This window comes from Rousettus aegyptiacus, unplaced genomic scaffold (genome assembly GCF_014176215.1).
Source record: "Rousettus aegyptiacus isolate mRouAeg1 unplaced genomic scaffold, mRouAeg1.p scaffold_m13_p_1, whole genome shotgun sequence".
NCBI lineage: Eukaryota > Metazoa > Chordata > Mammalia > Chiroptera > Pteropodidae > Rousettus > Rousettus aegyptiacus.
This window is the reverse complement of record NW_023416284.1, coordinates 182138849-182158398: the sequence shown is the minus strand read 5'-3', so window position 1 is coordinate 182158398 and position 19550 is coordinate 182138849. Positions and strand designations below refer to the sequence as shown.

Genomic DNA, 19550 nt, shown 5'->3' with positions numbered 1-19550 from the left:
TTTACCCAAGAAAAATGAAAACATGTGTCCACATGACAACTTGCACACAAATGCCCATAGCGGCATTACTTATAATACCCCCCCAAAAGAAGAAGCAGCCAAATGTCCATCGAATCGCACATATATGTGTTATGTTCATGCGATGTAATATTTTTTAGCCATAAAAAGTAATGAAGTACAGATGCATACTACAACCTTGAAAACATGGTGCTGAGTGAAAGAAAGCAGACAAAAAAGATAGTGTGTTGTATGGAATGCCTAGAAAAGGCAAATCTATAGAGACAGACGGTAGATCCCTAGTTGCCGGAGGCTCGGGTGAGTGAGTGCTGATTGGTGGGAGATTCTTGGGGGGGAGGGGTGGGTAACAAAAATATTGGGGAACTATCTAGATAGCAATGGACAACTAGAATGTTTATACAACTCTCTGAATGTACTAGAAGCTATTAAACTATACTTTCAAAGGGTGAATTTTATGGTATATAAATTATAGATCAGGTAAAAAAGAGATCAATCTGTCTAATTTTTTTTAAAAAATCAAGTTTTTATGCATTAATAAGGTGAACTCATATTATTGTAATATAATGAAACACGTAGTAAAATTTATAGAAATTCCCTTCAAAGGCAGGGGTAGAATGGCTATTATGGCAGATAAACATTTTATAAGAAAAGAAGATTTGGTGAAGTTTGAAATCCATCCTGTAGGTAGTCCGTAAACTGTTTGGGGATCTAAAACCAAAGAAAAACAAAGGGCAATTCTGTAAACAGCGACAGACATCAGTGATAGGTTTAAAGCTGCCACACAGGGGCTGCCTGCGGCATCCGCTAGCCCGCCTGGAGTTGCGCAAGCGCTTGGACACAGGCGATTGACTGTTCGGCTGGTTGTTTTCTGTGCTATATTTATAGAACAGATACCTGGGAAGGGAGCTTATTCAAGGAACCAGATGATAAAATAATCTTTGGAGAAGATCCTCACAAGCTTCAGGAGGTTTTAGGGGCGGGGGTGCAGGATGTGGGGTGCAGCGCAGGTGGGGGACCGTGGCCGTGTGAAGGCCACTGCATGCCCCGCGTGCGGCACCAGCCTGCGACCACCTGGCTATGAGACCGGCCCCTCGGTTTTCTCAGTGTGTTTAGTGGAGGGACAAAGATACTAACAGTTATTAAAGGGGGAAGTTTTAAAAACACGCATTTGTAGACAAATTTCTAATGAAATAGGATGTGACTTCAAAGGCTTTCTCTATTTCCACATGTGAATGCTACATTACTTGGAGAACATGTCTAGATTTTTAAAATCCAACTTTAGTTTTTCTTTAAGAAAATAGACGTTTTATGTTAAATGTTTAAAATCCTGGCAAAGGTGAATGAAACACTCTGTCATTTAATTGAGTGTTTTGCAAAGTTTATTTAGCTATTCAACATCGCTATCTATACGTCCCTGTAACATTGGATCCCTCCTCATTTACAGAGATACATTCAATTTGACTTAAAGACTTCAGTGTGAAAAACGAAAACAAATAATCACCTTTTAATGAGCATGAGCACGTTTTCGAAGTGAGAAAGAAAACGACAATTTCATTTTTCTAAGTTGGCATGTGTGGCGCAGGATTGTTAGTGTTTTTTCTGTTGAAAGGACTTTTAGTTACTATAAGCATTTCCAAAGCTTAAAACGTTACCTCGTGATCTCATCTCAGAAAAGACAAGGTAGGGAAAGTCCTTGATTAAAATTAAGACATGGCTTTGATTTCAGCCCAGAGTTGATTTTTATAAATGTGCTTTATGGAGTGCCAAAAAAAAAAAAAAAAATCAAAAGGAAAAAACGCCCCAGAGAGTGAGAACATAACGCCTACGGCCAGGAGATGATGGACCGTGCCAAGAACTGCGAAGGGTCTGAGATTTCACCCTGCTTGCGAGCTAATAAATGAGCCTGTCCTGGTTGCCTGGGCACCGCTCAGGACAGGCGACTCCTGGGTCAGGAAAGAGAGTCATTTATCACTCACAGCAACAACAATAGCCACGTTATCATCATCCCCCGGACCCTCAGTTCCCACAGGGCAACGTGAAGGGGGCCAGGTGACATCTGCACTCACGGCATGTGGGACGGAGTTGGAGTGGAGGAGCGCGGGGCTCAGGGACCCGGATGTCTCGGGACACAGCGAGCCTGCCTGCCCGTCGCCGCCCAGGGAGATGCCGTCTCTGTCTCCCAAGGGTGTTTGCCACACAGACATCCACAAAAACAGTCCAGCACAGAGGTTCGTGCAGTACAATTGCAGAAACCTAAGAGCCGGTGGACAGTGATCTCCAGAGGGATTCGCGTTTTTATTGTGAATTGTTAATATTATGGTGATTTAAATATGCTCGGATTAATCTTTACCATAATGATTGTTGTATTTTCCTGAAGAGCAGTCATTTGAAATAAGTCAGGACCATTTCATAATAGAGAGTTAAGTGATTTCATACAAACTCTAGCAGAGACTTTGCATCAAAGTGGGAACTAACAACATTCAGAGATAAATTTTAAACTCACTGGACTGAAGTTTTCATTTCACTCCTGATCTTATACTGCAGATATTTAGGCTGAAATTATCTCATGGACCTGTAACTTTTTATCTATCTATCTATCTATCTATCTATCTATTTATTTATTTATTTATTTCAGTGTTAAAACTTGAAAAGTCCTCAGCCATATCAGGGCACATAGTCATTATTGCAGCTCGACCTATAGGACTGTGTATAATGAGAGGGTAAGATGCATATTAGCTTCTTAACCCTTAAATCTTATATTGAAGAGACTGAGTGGGGGGATGAGGTAAGTCAAGCTGAAATGAAATGAGCCTGATGTTTGTGATAATTATATCACTTTACATAGTTGAACTACAGATGCTTCTTGTGAGAAACCATGTTAACACATCTGATGCCGAGTTAACAGTACACATCAAACCACAGAGACTGAATCTATCCAAATCCTAAGAAGAATACAGCAGCAAATATGGAAAACAAAACAGTAGCCTACAGACTGGAAACGTTCAGTGCGCATTCCAGTCTTCAAGAAGGGAGATGTCCGGGAGAGCAGGAACTCTAGGACCACTGCTCCGATTTCCCACGCAAGCGAAGCGATGGTCCAGGTGATGGAGCAAAGGCTTCTACCTCACATGGGGCCGGAAACGCAGGATCTTCAAGCTGGGTTCAGCAAGGGAAGAGGCACTCGGATCTAATTGTGAGCACGCGTTGGATACTAGAGCACTCCACAGAGTTTCAGAAGAGGGTTAGTCTGTGTCTCATAGACTGCAGTAAAGCCGTGGACTGCAGGGACCACGGAAAGCTGTGGGGTGCTCTGAGAGAACAGAATGTGCTTCAGCATTGGACTGTCCTGATGTGTGACCTGTGCTGTGGACAGGAAGCCACAGTCAGGGCAAGACGGAGAGACAGAATGGTTTCCTGTAGGCAAAGGGTCCGACAAGGGTGCATTTTATCACCCTCCTTGTTTAATCTGTACACAGAACAATCACATTAAAAACTGGACTAGACTCAGAGGAAGGAGGAGTAAAAACTAGTGGAATAAATATCAACTTAAGATATATGGATGACACCAGGTTGCTGGGCGTTACTCACTTATAGTCACCAGGAGTGGGAACCACTTCGATGGCATATAACATACATTTATAAACCAAAGAAGGTATCAATGACTTAAAACAGCTTCTGATGAGAGTGGAAGAAGAAAGTGCCAAAGTAGGACTGTGTTCGAACACCAGGAAGACAAAATCATGACTGCAGAAGTGATATACAGCTTTAACCTAGACCGTGAAGACATGGAAATTGCTAAAGATTTTGCTCACCTTGGTTTGGTCATCAATTCAAATGGAGACTGCAGCCAAGAAATCAAAAGAAGGCTGAGACTTGAAAGGGCATCAATGGAAGAAGTACGAAAGGTCACCAAGAGCAGGGACACGTCATTGGACACCAAGGCCAAGGTTATCCACACCCTCGTCTTCCCAGTTACTCTGCATGGATGTAGGAATTGGGCGATGAAGAAGGCTGAGAGGAAAATAATCGATTTGTTGAGATATGGTGTTGGAGGAGAGCTCTACAGATACCCTGGACCTCCAGGAAGATGAACACGTGGGCCCTGGAGCAAACCAAGCCTGAGACATCGCTGGAGGCAGAAATGGCGAAACGGAAGCTGTCCTCCTGTGGGCGCATCGTGAGAAGGCAGAGCTTTCTGGAAAAGACGCGAATGCTGAGAAACGTAGAAGGCGGCGGGAAAAGAGGAAAACCAAACATGACATGGGGTGACGCCCTGAAAGAAGCCAGAGGCAGGAGCCCGCAGGACGGGGCGCTGTGGGAGTCTCTCACTCGTAGTCCGCACGCGTCGTCGCCGCCTCGGCGGCGCGCAACACACACATAAAGCAAATGTTGTCCTCAGGTGCGCCGTTCATAGTCATGAATCAACTTGTAGGCTATCATACAATTCAGAAAAGAAACATGAAGGTATTTTGACATTTTCCTTTTGAAATGTGTGATACCCAGGATATTTGTGCTTAGTTAACACGTCTGGGTATTGAAAGATGAGTTCTTTTCTTTTTCTTTTTGTGTGATAGATAACTTAGCCTGTTGAACGTTTCAAGGAACAGCTCCGCAGGTCTCAACATTATTTGCGACCCTTACTGCTATCTGCTCACTGCTACAGACATATCCATCCTATAACACTGATGTCCTCATGGCTAATAAAAAAAAGTTGTGTGTGTGTGTGTGTGTCTGTGTGTGTTTTATCCCCTAAAGGAGTAATTAATTAATATGTCTTTCACCTGTAGCAATTAAAAAAAATCTCTACCCAGAAATCCCTTCCTTCTTTTTCTCTATCTGCCATAAATGTATCTTTATCTCTGAAATATTTTTAACTCTTCCAGCCTTCAGCCACCCCATCTTCTGTGTTCTCGGCTTTTGGTATATTGCACATGGTACAAACTCTAATGTGACATTTACCACATTATAATGCATGGTTCTGTTTCAGCATGACTAGCACCGTGCCTAGCACATGGCTACTTATTCAGCGACTGTTTGATGAAAGTATGAATGAATGAATTTCAACGTCACCAGAAATCTGGTCTAAATCTTATTCATACTTGCTTTACAGCATATGGAAATTAAAACTGTGTAATTTGAGCAAATTAACTTTTCTATATTAAATGCCGAAATATATGTCTCCATTTTTTTATGACATTAGTACTGTTCTGGGTCCTTGACACACTTCTAACATATAGCCACTGTGGGATATTCAAAAAACAGAATTTAACCAAATTATAAAAACAAACATCCAAATGCAAAAGATGATGTATATAAATTTTTTAAGTTTATTCTCATAATTTCAGGCTTCTTTCATGGATGAAAATAGGAAAGAAAGCTTTTTAAAACGAAATAGATGCTTATCCATTCATTTGCTTATTCCAAAAGTCCTCAGTAAACTTTTTTACCTGAGTACTTGGTAAGTGACGGATATGCAGAACTGTTTCAGAGGGAGATGAAGACAGCTTTACTGAGATATAATTTGCACACTATGAAATTCACACTTTTCAAGTGTAAAATTCAGCGGTTTTTAGTATATTTACAGAGTTGTACGACCATCACCACAATCAATTTTAGCATAGTCCATCACCGTGAAAAGAAACCCTCTACCTTATAGCAGTAACTCCCATTTCTCCCCCAACGTGCTCCATCCTGGCCAACCACTTAACGTGCGTTCCGTGTCTGTGGATTTGCCTGTTCTGGACATTTAATGTGAATGGAACATTCGGCGTGGGATGCTGTGTAACTGGCTTCTCTCACTTAAGTTTCATCGACGTTTCATTCATGTCGTAGTACGAATCAGTACTCCATCCCTTTGGAAGGACCACGAAGTATTCCACTGCATGGATATACCACACGCACGCATACATTCACTTTCTAATTAATCCACCTGTGAGCTATTGGGATTAATGCCGATAGGAACATTCGTGTATATGTATTCGTATGGACATATGTCTTCACTTCTCTTGGGTAAATACGTAGGAGTCAAATTGCTGGGTCATGTGGTAACTCTCCGTTTAACGGTTTGAGAAACTGTCAAAGTGGCTGCACCTTTTTACATTCCCGCCGGCAAGGCACGAGGTCCCAATTTTTCCACGTCTACAGAGATCTTAAGAGAAGATTTTAACAGATATTTCCATATGGAGTTTCAGAATGTAAGATCATTTCGATGACCGCTAGAAAGCTCTTTTCCAATTTATGTTGGAAAATGCGGTTGAGCCTTACTGTTTAGTAATAGCTGCCAACGTTTACTGAGTCCTTAAAACACACTGTGCATCAACTAAGAATTTCACATGTCGTTAGCCATTTCATCCTTGTAACAACCCTGTAAGACAGGTTGTGAATATTCTTACTATTGAGGATATTAAGGCGTAAAAGGGTAGAATGACACGTTAAGAAGGTTGAGAGGGGATCTCACCCAGCTGGCCTCCCGTGGGAGCCTCTGCATTCGAACTCGCTCTACAGGGACATGTGTCGAATGGTGCCTACCACTGGTTCAAGTCTCTGTCGAGAAGTTAGAAAATATGTTTACAAGTGGGATTGTGTATGTGTATCTAAGGGGTAGAACAGCAGTATAAGTTTTGATTTATGGGGCAGGCTTCCTTTTACTATCTAACTGATCGTTTTGTTAACCATCGATTGTGACTTGTGCTAAGTCTATGGAAGATACAGAATATCGATTTCTCAGACTGCTATTCGTCCTGTCATTTCGTGAGTGCTCACTGTGTGCCAAGTGCTCTTCCAGGTGTGTTTCTTGTATTAACAACGATGCAATGCTGTCTTTGGAACGTGTTAGCTTAAATATTTTTAATGCAGGAATCGATCATTTATATTAGCTCCCAATGAAAACATTTGCTTCTTCCTTTCTTTTACTCAATACGAATAATTTAATTATACTCATTTTCTTCATCTTAAACATTATTGAAATAAATTTACCTTAGTGTCACATGGAAAATTATTTATAGCAAGAAAATAGAGAGATAAGGGCTATAAGTCGTCATTAAAAAACAAAAAGCTGGGGATAATTAATTTTATTCACAAGCTTTCAAGCTATCCCGTCTCTGGGACGGAAAGACATAAGTTGGGAACATTTAATATTAGAATAAATTTATATAGTACTAGCTTTTTCTTAAAATGGTGCTTCTGTGTGAGGAGCTGATTTTCTTAGATACCCTTATGAGCCTCTTATGGAAGCAACTGAAAAATGCGGAATTGTTTGAAAATTGTCTCTGCGTGAAAGAGCAAAGAAAAAATTGTATGTGAAAAATGTATCGTCTGTGATTAAGAAAACAAAGACACCAACCCTGGAGCCTCAGCACAGTATAACCTCGTTTGCCGATTGCGATTTTTAGCCTCCATTCGTATCTGAGTCAGTAATCTTCAAACTATTTTGCTCATATATACCATAAAAATACTTATTTTGGACAATCACACACGTTCTTGCACCTTTTAAAGTAAATATAAAAATTTTTATTATAGGTTTATACTCGTAGTAGTACCATATTGTTAATATTAAGGTTTAAATAACGAAACAATTATATCGTTTTAAAAAATGTTTTCGGCGGAAAATTAAAACTACGATGATTTTCTCCTATCAGTTAAATGATCTACAAAAAGCTTGTTTTTAACAGCCCGAAATTTTATATTGTTCTCTCTTCTTGAACGTTCCTTCTTCCCTCCCCAGTCTTTATCCTGATATGATCCAGTCAATCAATTCTTCACGGATTCCACATTCGCGAATTCTCCTAAACGCTAACCCGGGTCTGTACCCCAGGCCAGCCCTGTGGCATTTCACAGGCCTGTGTTGAGACATCTGAGTTGTTCTGTGCAGCTTGGGAGCTGAGGTTGAATGAGGCGACACTCTGCTGTCCTGTGCAGCTCCCACTTTGAACAAATGTCCTTAGTGGGGGCCGTTGGGCGCCCTGTTTTCGTATCTTTGTGCTTCGGGCTGTGATGTTGCTGATCGACGTGCCTCCCGAGCGGGGTGCCGACGCGCTTTCCACTGCTCTTCAGCCCAGTGCGCCCTGTGGGGAAAACGTGTGTGTTGGAGGTTTGCCCAGGTCAGGAGTGAGTTTTAGTGCTGTCAGCCGCGAATGTGATGTTAACGAATCAAGCCTATGCATTCAATTAGGTGTCTTCAGATGGACACGCACGTAAAACAAGGCTGCGTATGGGTCGAGGATCCCGTGTGGCCAGGGACTCGCAGGAACCCGTCCCCGTATTTCTCCTGGGAACAGTGGCTCAGCGTTCGCCGATTCAGTGTTTGTGGTGACGTTATAGAATGTAACTCCCGAAAATAACAAAGATGGACTGTTTTTTGTTTTAAATTTCTTAATGCATCAGACTGAAATACATCTCTGCAACAAAAACGTGGGTAAACGTTGACATTTAGGATATACATTTAAATTCCCTGGTATGATTTCTACTGGATTGTGATACTATTTTGGGTATTTTTTTTTTTTGGTATAAAATTATTAAAACAATATAAGTATACATTTGGATGAATGATTTTTGTTGGTGTTTTTGACAAAAATTATTAAGCATAAACATCGCGTTAGAAATGCCTCCTTAGATGGATCGGGTCATTTTTCTGACTGATAACATGTGCCTGGCTGAGTATTACTTATCGCTAGCGTGTGATAAGCACGGCATCATTCTGTTCTGTCCGTTTTTGCAGGAGTAAAAGCCCTCGATCGAATAAACGTATGGGAATAGAAAGAATGTTACTATAGCAGCATTACTTCATTCTCTTAAGGCTTCCAAATTACAATATGAGAAAAATTACTTAGTAATTCTTCATCACAATTCTTCCAGTGCTGTATCCATTTATAACCCAATTGAGTCCATCTTTAATTTTGTTTAAAACAAAGAATGTGCAGCTACCCCTTTGGAAAATAACCGTGTAGAGTCACTTTCAGTTTCTGAGAACTGACCAGTAATTTTACCTGTTCTTCTTTCGTTTAGAGGCATCTTATTTAATCTGATAAATTTTGAAAAGGTTGGGCAAAGTGAAGTATCGTCGATTTCCACACGCCTTCGCCCATGCAGCGTGTGTGAGTCAATGCTTTTATCTCCCTTTGAATATGTTTTGATCAAAGTCTTGGAGCCACATCTGTAACTTATTTAATTTATGGAAAACACCTGCCTTTTGACAGGATTGGCAAAACCGGTCTTCACCAAATTAGTCAGCCAATAAGAATTAATTTGTTAGGGGGGGATAAAAATGGACCCGCGTCGTCATCTCGTTATAATTTAATACGTGTACTGCAGTGGGCGAGCGGCTGTCCGTCTGGCCAGATGACTGGGCTGGTGGGTGGATGGAGGAAGGAGGGATAGGAGGTGGGTAGCCAGGGGTGGGAGGCGGACCTTCGCCAGCAGTTAGTTTCCCAAATGAAATTAGGCGCTCGCACCTGCAGCACCACAGGCAAAGGCCTTGGCACTGCACCCCTGGGACTCTCCCCGAGAGCAAGTTACGTCTAGGCGACATCGTCCGGTTTGTCCGGTCCCGGCCACCCGGCCCCACCCAGTGGCTGTCGCGGCCCGAATCCTGAATGCGGTTCACCGCACTGCGGGTGGACGCAGGAGAGAGGACGCTCGGTCACCTGTGACTCGGCTGTCTGTCCAGCCTTGAGGCCCTGCGCTCAGCACCGAGCGAGGCCGGGAGGGCCGAGCAGCTTGTCTTCCGGGCAAGGGGGAAGCGTTGATTCTGATGGGAAGGGAGAACGGAAAGGTCTTCGCTGCCACCTCAGCCACTGGGGTGCTCCCAGACGCACCAGTTTGTGAATGGGTGCGTGAGGACGGGGACGCGGAGGGCCCCCTCCTCACAGCAGGGGGGCAGCGCCCCGCGCCAGCATCCCTGGTTCCCGTCCCTGCAGCTCTCCTTAGGGATCTCAGGCGAACCCGTTCCCGCCTGTCTGTTCGCTTCAAAAGCAGGGACGGCAGATGCAGGCTCAATCACCTCCCAGAGCCGTGGCGGCGTGCAACTGGGATAATGTCCGTGGAGGCCCATCGGGGCGCGAGGAACCATTATCAGTGTCCCAGAGTCACTTTAGATCAATTACAGTGAATTACCAAGCACAGTGAAATAGAACTCCATCTGGCAAATCTCGCTTATCGAAAGAAAATGAAAAGGCGGCTTCTTAGTTACCCAGACGTGAATATTGTGCGATCGATGCCGTAACCACAATAGTTCAGGCCGATATTGACCCTTAGGAAAAAGCTAATAACCGTTGAAACTTACAGTGTGCGAGGTACTTACCTAAACACTTTTCGTATATTCATTTACTTCTCACAGCAGATTTACGAGGTGTGTACTATTGTCATCTCCTGTTCTGTAGAGAGCACATTGAGGATCAGAGACGGGGGCGGGGGGCAGGTTACGCAGACGGCGGGGCGCAGGCCTGGGCTCCGGGCCCCAGCAGGAAGTGGTTAGAGTTCACGGTCTTAGCCACGGACCCTTAATTCTGTCTTTTCCTACCTCCTCTTCCTCACCTCCCGCAACGTGACTTCTGCTAAAAAACTAAAGGAGAAGCTGGAAGAATTAGTCAAAGGAAAAAAGAGTTGGGATGTGTGGAGCGGGGTGGGTGGGGGGAGAGGAAGGGAGGGGGGAGAGGGAGGGGGCAGCGGCCGGATCACGTCCCTGCTCAGAAGGACTCTGATTCACCGCGAGAGCCCCACACCCACGTCCTTTTCTAAACCTCATTATCTTCTCGAGACCCCATCCTCAAACGCCGTTACATTGGGGGTGAGGGCTCCACTGTATGAATGGGGAGGGGTGCGAAATTCAGTCCATAGCCAACGGTTCTATGTACTAAATTATGAAGAATAAAGCAAAACTCGACATAATTGAATTGCCTTGTGTTTGCTGAGGTCCTTAGCATTTCTGATGTTCTTTTTCTGTCTTAGGGTCTGATTTCCCATCTGACATAATTTTCCTTCAGTATAGAGACTTTTTTTTTTTTTTACTATTTCTTTTAGGGGAGTCTGCTTGTGACAGATTCTCTTAGTTTCCTTTTATCTTAAATTTGCTTATTTATTTTTTCCTAAAAGATATTTTCATTGGATATAGAAATCAGTGTCAATGATGTTTTCATGCTGCCCTTTTTTTTTTTTAATTTGAACACTTTAAAGATGTAGTACTCTCAGTCTGGCCTGCACTGTTTCTGAGAAGTTAGCCATCAATTACATTACGTGAAGACTATGCGAGGAGTCCTTTCTTCCTGTTGCTTTCAAAACGTGGTCATTGGCGTCCAGTGCTTTGTGTCCTTGCTCATGTTTATCTTGTTTGGTGTTTGTTAAGCATCTTGAATATGTAAATTTATTTATTTCATCACATATTTCTAAATTCTGGGCATTATATCTTGAAATTTTTCTGCCCAATTATCTGTTCTTTCTTTTTATAACTCAAATTACATATATGTTAGACAATTTGATATTACCTACAAGGTCCCTATGGTCTGTTTTTTTTTTTTTTAGTCCTTTTTTTCTGTTTTTCGTTAACATTTTCTCTCATCTCTATTTTGTTATTAAACCGATTAATACACTTTTATATTGTTGTTTTACTTCTGTAATTTCCATTTGAGTCCTCTTTATATAATTTCTATTTCTCTGCTTATCTGCCCTGTCTTTCCATTCATTCCAAGAATATGTTGTTTTACTTCATGAAGGACAGCAATTGACATTGGCCACTTTAATTTTCTTTCCTAGTTCCAAACTTAGAGGCACCTCAGGGTTTGTCTCCACTGATTTCCTTTTCTCCTGAAAAATATGCTTTATTTTCTCGGTTCTTTCAAATGCCGGGTAATTTTGGACTTGTATCCTGGACATTATGAATCTAAATTTTGCAAAGTCTGGATCCTGTCGTCTTTTCTTTGATGACAGTTGTTTCTTTTGTTTTATGAGGCAATTATTTTGGTTGGATTTGAATTGAAAAATCTGTTCTTTGGGCACCAGCTTTGGAATCAGTTCAGTTTTTTTTTTTTTTAAATAAACTTTTATTTAAAGCAGTTTAAGCTTTAGAGAAAAGCTGCAAAGATAGTACGGGGAGCCCCCAGTATACTTCACACCCAGTTTCCCTATTTTTAACATCTTGTTGTTTTACTAAATGTCCTTTTTCTCTTTCGGGATGCAGAATACCACGTTGCATTCAGTCATTGCATTTATGCCACTCTGGATGGGGGCAGCTTTTCAGACTTACCTGGTTTTTGGTGACCTTGAAACTTTGGCGTCCTGGTCAGGTAGTTTTTAGACCGTCCCTCCACTGAGTTTTGTCTGATGCTTTTCTCAGGAGAAGACCAGGGTCAGGCGTTTTCGAGAGGAAGAATGTGGGGATAAAACGCCGTTCTCATTCTTACCAAGCGAGCGCAGAGTCAGCGAGACTTCGCTCCGCTGCCGTTGGCCTGGACCGTGTGGCCCAAGTCCTTACCCCGGGTTTCCCCACTGAGCAGTGTCCCTCGATCGCTCACCCTTTCCACACTGCGTTCCCCGGAGGGGAGCCAGGATGTGCCGCCGAGTGGTCCCCCCCTCGGCCGAGATGCGTCGTGTCGCACGCCGTCGGGGGCCAGCGGTCGGCCAGGGAGGTGGGTAGACGGAACCTCGCGATCCCCTTTCCGGCTCTTGTCCTCCCGAGATTCCCCCGGAGTCGGTTCCCTCAGATTCGGTGTTTTGCTTCTTCGGGCTGGAAAGGCGGGCTCCGCCACCCCTGCACCTGCGGCCCTGCGTGCCAGCGCGGGTGGACCCGGCCGCGAGCCGAACGCTGTGAGATGGAGCTCGCGGGCCTTCGCTCCTCCTGGCGTGTGCGCCCCACCAGAGTCTTCCTGTGTGTGTGTTTGTTTGTTCCCTCCTCTGTGCCTTCAAGGATCTGCTTTCTGTACGAAGTCCAGATGTTACAGTTGTCTTCTGCAAGGCGCTTGGTCTGGTAGCATGGTACTCGGTCATTACAAAAGGCAGAAATCCTGGGCTCTGTTTTTACACTATCATGGTTGAATGTGGGAAAGCTCAATGAGGCTTCCGATCAGATAGACATTAAACGATAGTTAGGCATTAAGAATTATGCAAGAAGTTAATAAAGGATGACATCAGACTGAATATGGGCAAGTGTTCGGTTATGTGATAGCAATAATAATGAAAAAAGAGTAATAGCTAATAATAACCTAGATCCTTGTAACAGCCCAGTAAAGGTTAAACCGTGTGCCCAAGGTCAACTGACGTTGAGCCGAGATCCAGAAAATGCAGCCTAGTTCTAGGGGATGATTTTGCGATCTCGTCCTGACGGTTAATTGAGCAGTAGTCTTCACGGTGCCATCTCCTAGAGCTTCACCCAAGGAAACTGTGCTCGCTGCCCCGACAACGACAATGAAGGTTGGCGGCAGCATGAGGGGGGAGGGGCAACAGGCTCCCCCCCCTTCCGTAGGGCTTCCGCCCACGGGCTGGATTCAGAGCTCACACCTGGCTGGGCCGCCCTGTGACCCCGGCTTTAAAAGGAGTTTCACTTTGATGGTCCACCTTAGTCACCTCTGTTCCAGGGGATCAATCGCTATGGCCAATGACTTGTTTTCTTATCAGTGCATTGTGGTGTTTATTCCTAATATAGATCATGAATAATGCTTTATTGATATCCTGTTTATTTCTAATGCTATTATAGGTGTCATTAAAACAATGCATTGTAGAGCTTTTAATGTATAATGAAATCTCAGAAAATGGAGATAAACTAAATTCTTTATCATGTCTCTTTGTTCTTGGAAGTTTTCTGTCCGTTATGAAATGGAGCAGAAGCCAGAAAAACAGACCGCTTGAGTTAGTATTTACGCTTATGTCATCTAATCTGTCTTAGTTACAGCATGTCTAGACGATGGATGCTGCTTTAATCTAGCTCTGCTCTAGGTGACTGAAGTGGGGAACTATTTTCAGAGGACAGCTGTGCCCTGTCCTAAAAGAACAGGCTCTGCACTAAGGACTCTTTCCAAAGTCTCGTAATGCATCCATAAACCTCAACACGTCCTCCGTAACAGGCATTGGAGGATGCATGCACTACCTCCGTTTAGCAGCTAAGGAAGCTAAGAGTCAAGATGACCACGCACTTGTCCTAAATCATAAAATTAGCAAATGACACAACCAGGATTCAAATTACTCTTTTTCTGGCTCTAAAGGCACTCTGCTAGTCTACGGCCATGCTACCCTGCACGTGCCCGAGCCCGTCTGACCTCGGAAGCTAAGCAGGGTCGAGCCTGGTTAGTACTTGGATGGGAGACCAACTGGGAAGACCAGGTGCTGTAGGCATATAAAAAAAAATTAAAAACAGTAGATGAATAAAAACACTGCTTTCTCTGATGGCTTAAGAGGTGGCGGCAGGAGAGGGTCAGGCACTTCCCTCCTCTCCTCTCTTCTCTGCTGTTCCCCAAAGTACAGATGGGACATGGCACGTTGCTCACGTGACCCACTGCAAATTATGCTCCGGGAAAGCACTAGTCACTTTCTGCATAATGTCCTATGATTATGGATGATCAGGTCAGTGTAAGGTGTTCGTTCTCATCCACGCCAACGTTTTAGCTGCCCTTTGATCACTCTTTCCATTGCAAATTCATCCCATAAGTCTGACATGCTGTTTGAAAATACTTATTTCTGAAGTATTTATGTGTTCAAGTTTAACTTAAGCTCAGAAACTTTTTTTTTTTTTTAATTTATAAGGAAACGGAAAGGCTTTCGGATACTAATGATTTCAGTAGTGGTACAGAATCATCTGGTATGTTTTTTGAAATTTTGTTTCCTATAGTTTTATATATATATATTTATATATATATATAAAATTCTTAGTTTTATATATATATTATATATACGTATACGTGTGTGTGTGTGTGTGTGTGTGTGTGTGTGTGTATGTGTATAATTCTTATCCTTAAGGCAAGATTGCCATAATTTGAACCCCTGGAGAAAAAGTCCTCACGCCAAGCTCTCCCAGACTCCCGGCCCCTTTTCTCAGCAGCCTTTGTAAAGTCCCCAGTCGCGTCTTCCTGTGTTCCCCCAAGGCCGTTTGCTTTTCGAAAAAGTCTGTTCACATGACTAGAGTGGGGACCACATCCCTTTCGTCTCGAATCGGCCCTCGCTCGTCCTGCGTCTGTTCTGATGCATTGGTTGTCTGATGGTCTCTGATCCGAGGATGCTGTGGATATACCTACAGGGCTTCCAGTGCACTGTCTTCCCCCTCGTAATTTCAACAGTGTCTCATGACATCTGCTTAAAAGTATATCAAAAGCACCTTTCCCCCTGTAATTGTTTTTTTTTCACCCCCCTCCCCATCAATTTTCTTTATTTGGAACGCTTTTGTCACTTGCAGTTCTTACTTCTTCTAAATGTTTTCCATGCTGATGAAACGCGTCAGGTTTTTTTTTTTTTGCTCACATATTGTCATCTACGCCTCCTGCTCGCGTTTCGGCGTCATTTTTATCTCGTTCTGTGTTATAACCATCATTTCTGGTTCTTTTTTCTCAGCCCTTTACAAAAGCTTTTATTGTTTTAATCCCATTTTCTACTGCGCACCTGTATAGGGAATACCTGAATTACGTTATAAAGCCTTTTTGCTGCTGTTGTTTCTTTTTTATCACAAGGAAAAGGCGTGTGGACTTTTCTCCTGAGAATGTTTTAGGCAGCCCGTTGCAGTAGAAATGGAATGGAGTTTAGAGTTGGATTGAACTGAATTTGAATTCTGATTCCAGCACAAAGTAGCCGATGCCCTTAGAAAAGTGACTGCAATTCTCTAGGTCTCGATTCACCATTCTCTTAAATAAGGATAATAATGTTGACCTTATCGGGTCACGGGGAAGCTTAGAGCTAGCATATGCAAGGTGTAACTTCTGCCACTTTGTAAGTGTTTGATCCTTACCGGCACTGCAACTTTATTTTATTAGCGTTATTAGTAGGTGGATATCTCACATTGAAATTGAGAACTAGTTAGTGGTGATGCTCCATTTTAAAGGACAGACAGCAATACATAAGCTATCATGCCTGGCTTTGAAGGATCTGTCATCTTTTAATGAAGGTAAAGTACGTACCTAAAACATCGAAGGCACATGCAAACATCTGTTATTTTTGAAGGCTACTACGTGACACTTGTAAATACTGTACACATTATGTAACGTGTCACAGAACACCCTCCATGGTTTATCCAGACGGGGAAGTTAGGGAACTGGGAGTTAAGGACTGAGGGTTAGTAGTCCACCGCAGTCCATAAGCTGCTGGGGACCCTATAGGGATGGGTAAGGCCTTCTGGCTCTGCAGAGTGTGTTCGTGACCTCTGTGCATTACTGGTTCCATGGGAGAATGTGGTGACTATTGCGTGTGAATGCCACTGGAGCCCGAAGAAGTGGGCGCGGGCCCGTAGGGCTGGGACCGAGAGGCCCCTCCGAGGTCACGTTCCAGGTGGATCCTGGCGGTGAGCCCGTTTTCCACGCGCGGAGCTGGAGGAGGCGGGGCATGAATCAAGATGCGAGATGCGTCCGTGCTTCTCTGCGATGTGTTTTCTCGCAACACGTGGTTTAGCAGAGTGCGTGTGGGGGCTACAGAGAAAATGCTGGGAAGCAGGTTCATGCCAGGCGAGAGGAGGGGTCTTGGGGTTTTCTCCGCAATGGTTGCTGAGACTTCAAATCACCTGCTGCGAGATGGTCAGAGCCCCGCGTTGGTCAGGCGTCCTTTGCAGAATGGCGTAGGACAGACTGGAAGCGAAGCGGGCAAGTACGACTCGGGTTGGAAGAGCATTGCAAGAATTTGGAAAAGGTTTACCGAGAGCAGCAAGAGAAGGAATGGAAAGGAGGGGACAGATAGGGGGAACTTCAGCGAGGCGGTGCGGCTGAGCGAGGAGCAGCCTGGCACGAGGCCGCAGGGCTCCAGCCGGGTCGTGAGGGGAACAGTGGTTCCAGCAAGAGCAGTGGCGCCACTGTCTCCAAAGTGCAGACGAGCCAGTATCTCCTTGAGGCCCGCCGGCGCCCGGGCCTTTGCGCACAGCGGGGTTGGGGGGAGGGGGTGGCCATCTGCTCGCCCGTCTTTCAGGGGGCCGGGCTCCCCTCCGCCGCTGTAGAGCAGGCCCCTAAATAACCTCGTTTCCTCATAATGCCGACGCGGCGCAGCAGGACCGTGACTCTCATTCATAGCAACGAGCCCCGGGTGAAGCTGGTTTCATTACGGTCGTTTCACTTACAGTCACAGCACGGGGGCCGCCTGCGCCCCGCGCGCCGACGCGGTGCGTCCTTCACGAGGGGCGCGCACGGCGGAGGGGCCCGGGGGGCTCGCGCTGTCAGAGCCGAGCCGCTGACCAAGGCGAGGACGCGCTCGGCTCGAGTCCCGAGGCCCCAGGACAGAAGGCGGCGTGCGGTTTTCTCTGCGGGTCACCGGCTGATCCACGAGAGGCGCGTCCCGCAGGGGAGCTGTGTTTCTCCAAGCCTCGTTGGACGGCGGGGTCAGCGACCGGAGACGCGTGCGGTTCCCCGAGGGCCGAGCGCAGGGCAGGGCTGGTTCAGTTTGGCTGCTTTGGGGGATGCTCACCCCTCGAAGGCCGAGCGCAGGGCAGGGCTGGTTCAGAGTCTGGCTGCTTTGGGGGATGCTCACCGTGCTGTTTCCCACTCTCTTCGCCAGTGTTCGTGAGGTTCAACTCCAGCCACGGCTTCCCGGTGGAGGTCGAGTCTGCCGCCAGCGTCTTTCAGCTCAAGGAGGTGGTTGCTAAGCGACAGGGGGTTCCGGCTGACCAGCTGCGCGTGATTTTCGCCGGGAAGGAGCTCGGCAATGACTGGACCGTGCAGGTGAGTGTCCTCGGCCGGCCGTTCCTGGAGCGCGGCCGCTGGCCCCGTCGCTCGGGCTGCGCACGGCCGAGTGACAGTCAAGCCTGGCATCGCACAGCGTCCACAGCGCCTGGGGATTCCCTGAACTTTACTCCACACCGCTTCATTAATTCTGACCTTCTTAATTATGCATTAAAACAGCGAGCAGGACGGGTTGGGGGGGAGAAAGAGAGAGAGAGAGACACACACGCACACCCACACACACACACACACATGCCGGGCTCCGTGCGTGAATGCTCACTGACTGTCGAGCAGCAAGGCACGATTTGGGTGTCTGTTCCGTTTCTACCTTACCCATTCGGTTTGAATCTTAATGAGGAAGGATTCACATAAACTGCTCCACATCAGGCTGCTTGTTCGCTGTGCGGGGCAGGATTTGCAACCCAATTGTGACCCCTGGAGGAGAGAGGGGGGCCTGCTGCAGGCACCGGTGGCCAAGGGGCCTGGCTCAGGGCCTGGCTTAGGGCTCAGTCACAAGGGGTGCGGGAGCTCCCGGCCCCCCCAGCCCCCGCCCCGCGGCCGTTCTGAAGCCGGTGGTGAGTCCGGGTGGAGCGGGCAGACAGGCCGGCTCCGCGCTGGATTTCATCCAGCTCCGGGGAAATCGTCCCTAGAATGCGCCCCGAAACGTGAGAGAGGGAGCAGGGCGTGCGTGTGTGTGTGGCATGTGTGTGCATGGGTGTGTGGGGCATGTGCCCTGTGTGTGGCATGTGATGTGTGTGCACGCGTGGGTGTATGGCGTGTGCCTCTCCCGCCCCCGCCGTCCCCAGCTCCACGAAGCCCACATCTCTGCATCTGGGGTTCCGCCTGGAACAGGGACTCCGGAGGGATAAGGGGAGCACCAGCTGGGCCGCGGGAGGCAGCGCTGTCCCCTAGAAGTCTCGGAGGGCCGTCGTTCGCTGGGGCAGCAAACGCACTTCAGCGCGGGGAGAAGCTGCTCCCTGTGGAGGCCCGACAGACGTTGCGCCCTCTGGGAGCGGTGCGGGGGACCCAGGGGACCCTGCAGACAGGTTCGCCTTTCCGGAGCCAGCACGGGTCCGCTGCGCTGCTGTCTGCGGATGTGCGAGGCCCCGCCGTGTCCAGCCACACAGAGCCCCCTCCCGTTGCCGCCCCTCGCTCAATGTCCTCCATGGTGACATCACCTGCTTTGTGAAATACCTTCAAGGTACAAAGGACGCTGTAGAACTGCAAGTGGCCCCGCCCACGGGCGACCCCGGCTGAGGGCCGAGGCGCCAGCTCTGGGCTCCAAACTGCCGTGCCTGGCTTTTAGGCAGTTCGTTTCTATAAGAGGGGCCTGCGCTGAAAAGGGTTTTGATATATATTTTTTTAATTATTTCACTCAACTTAAAAGCTTTTCCCGTAGCTGCCAACCTCTAGATCCAAGAATGTTTCCTCCACAAACAAACGGCTTTAAAACGGCTCCTTGAGCCAAAGTGTTCTGCGCCTCGGGGCGCGCTGAGGCTTCGGGGCCCACAGCGTCACGCCTCCGCCACCCCGGGCGCTCGGGCAGACTGATTGCCACAGGAGATCGATTTTCACAAACGTTTATGCAAAAAGATATGTATCGATTTAGAGTCTCTATTTTGACAGATACTTCTTAAAAACCTTCACCGCTCTGGGATTCTCAGGGGATCCCAAAGACGGGCCAAACCCACCCCTGCATTTGTGGGG

At 46.2% G+C, this 19550-nt stretch overlaps 1 protein-coding gene and 1 pseudogene across 4 annotated transcripts in view; both read left to right on the top strand.

Moving 5' to 3' along the window:
* Nucleotides 1-19550, top strand: part of PRKN (parkin RBR E3 ubiquitin protein ligase) — a 943383-nt gene that overhangs the window by 168700 nt on the left and 755133 nt on the right. For 3 of the 4 annotated variants that reach the window (XM_036218434.1, XM_036218431.1, XM_036218425.1), the window contains exon 2: nt 17680-17843. In XM_036218434.1, coding sequence (XP_036074327.1) covers nt 17680-17843 — 164 coding nt within the window. Of the gene's footprint in view, nt 1-17679; nt 17844-19550 lie in introns of those variants that run through there. The other variant, XM_036218438.1, reaches the window with a different exon arrangement.
* Nucleotides 14216-14334, top strand: LOC118604614 (annotated as a pseudogene).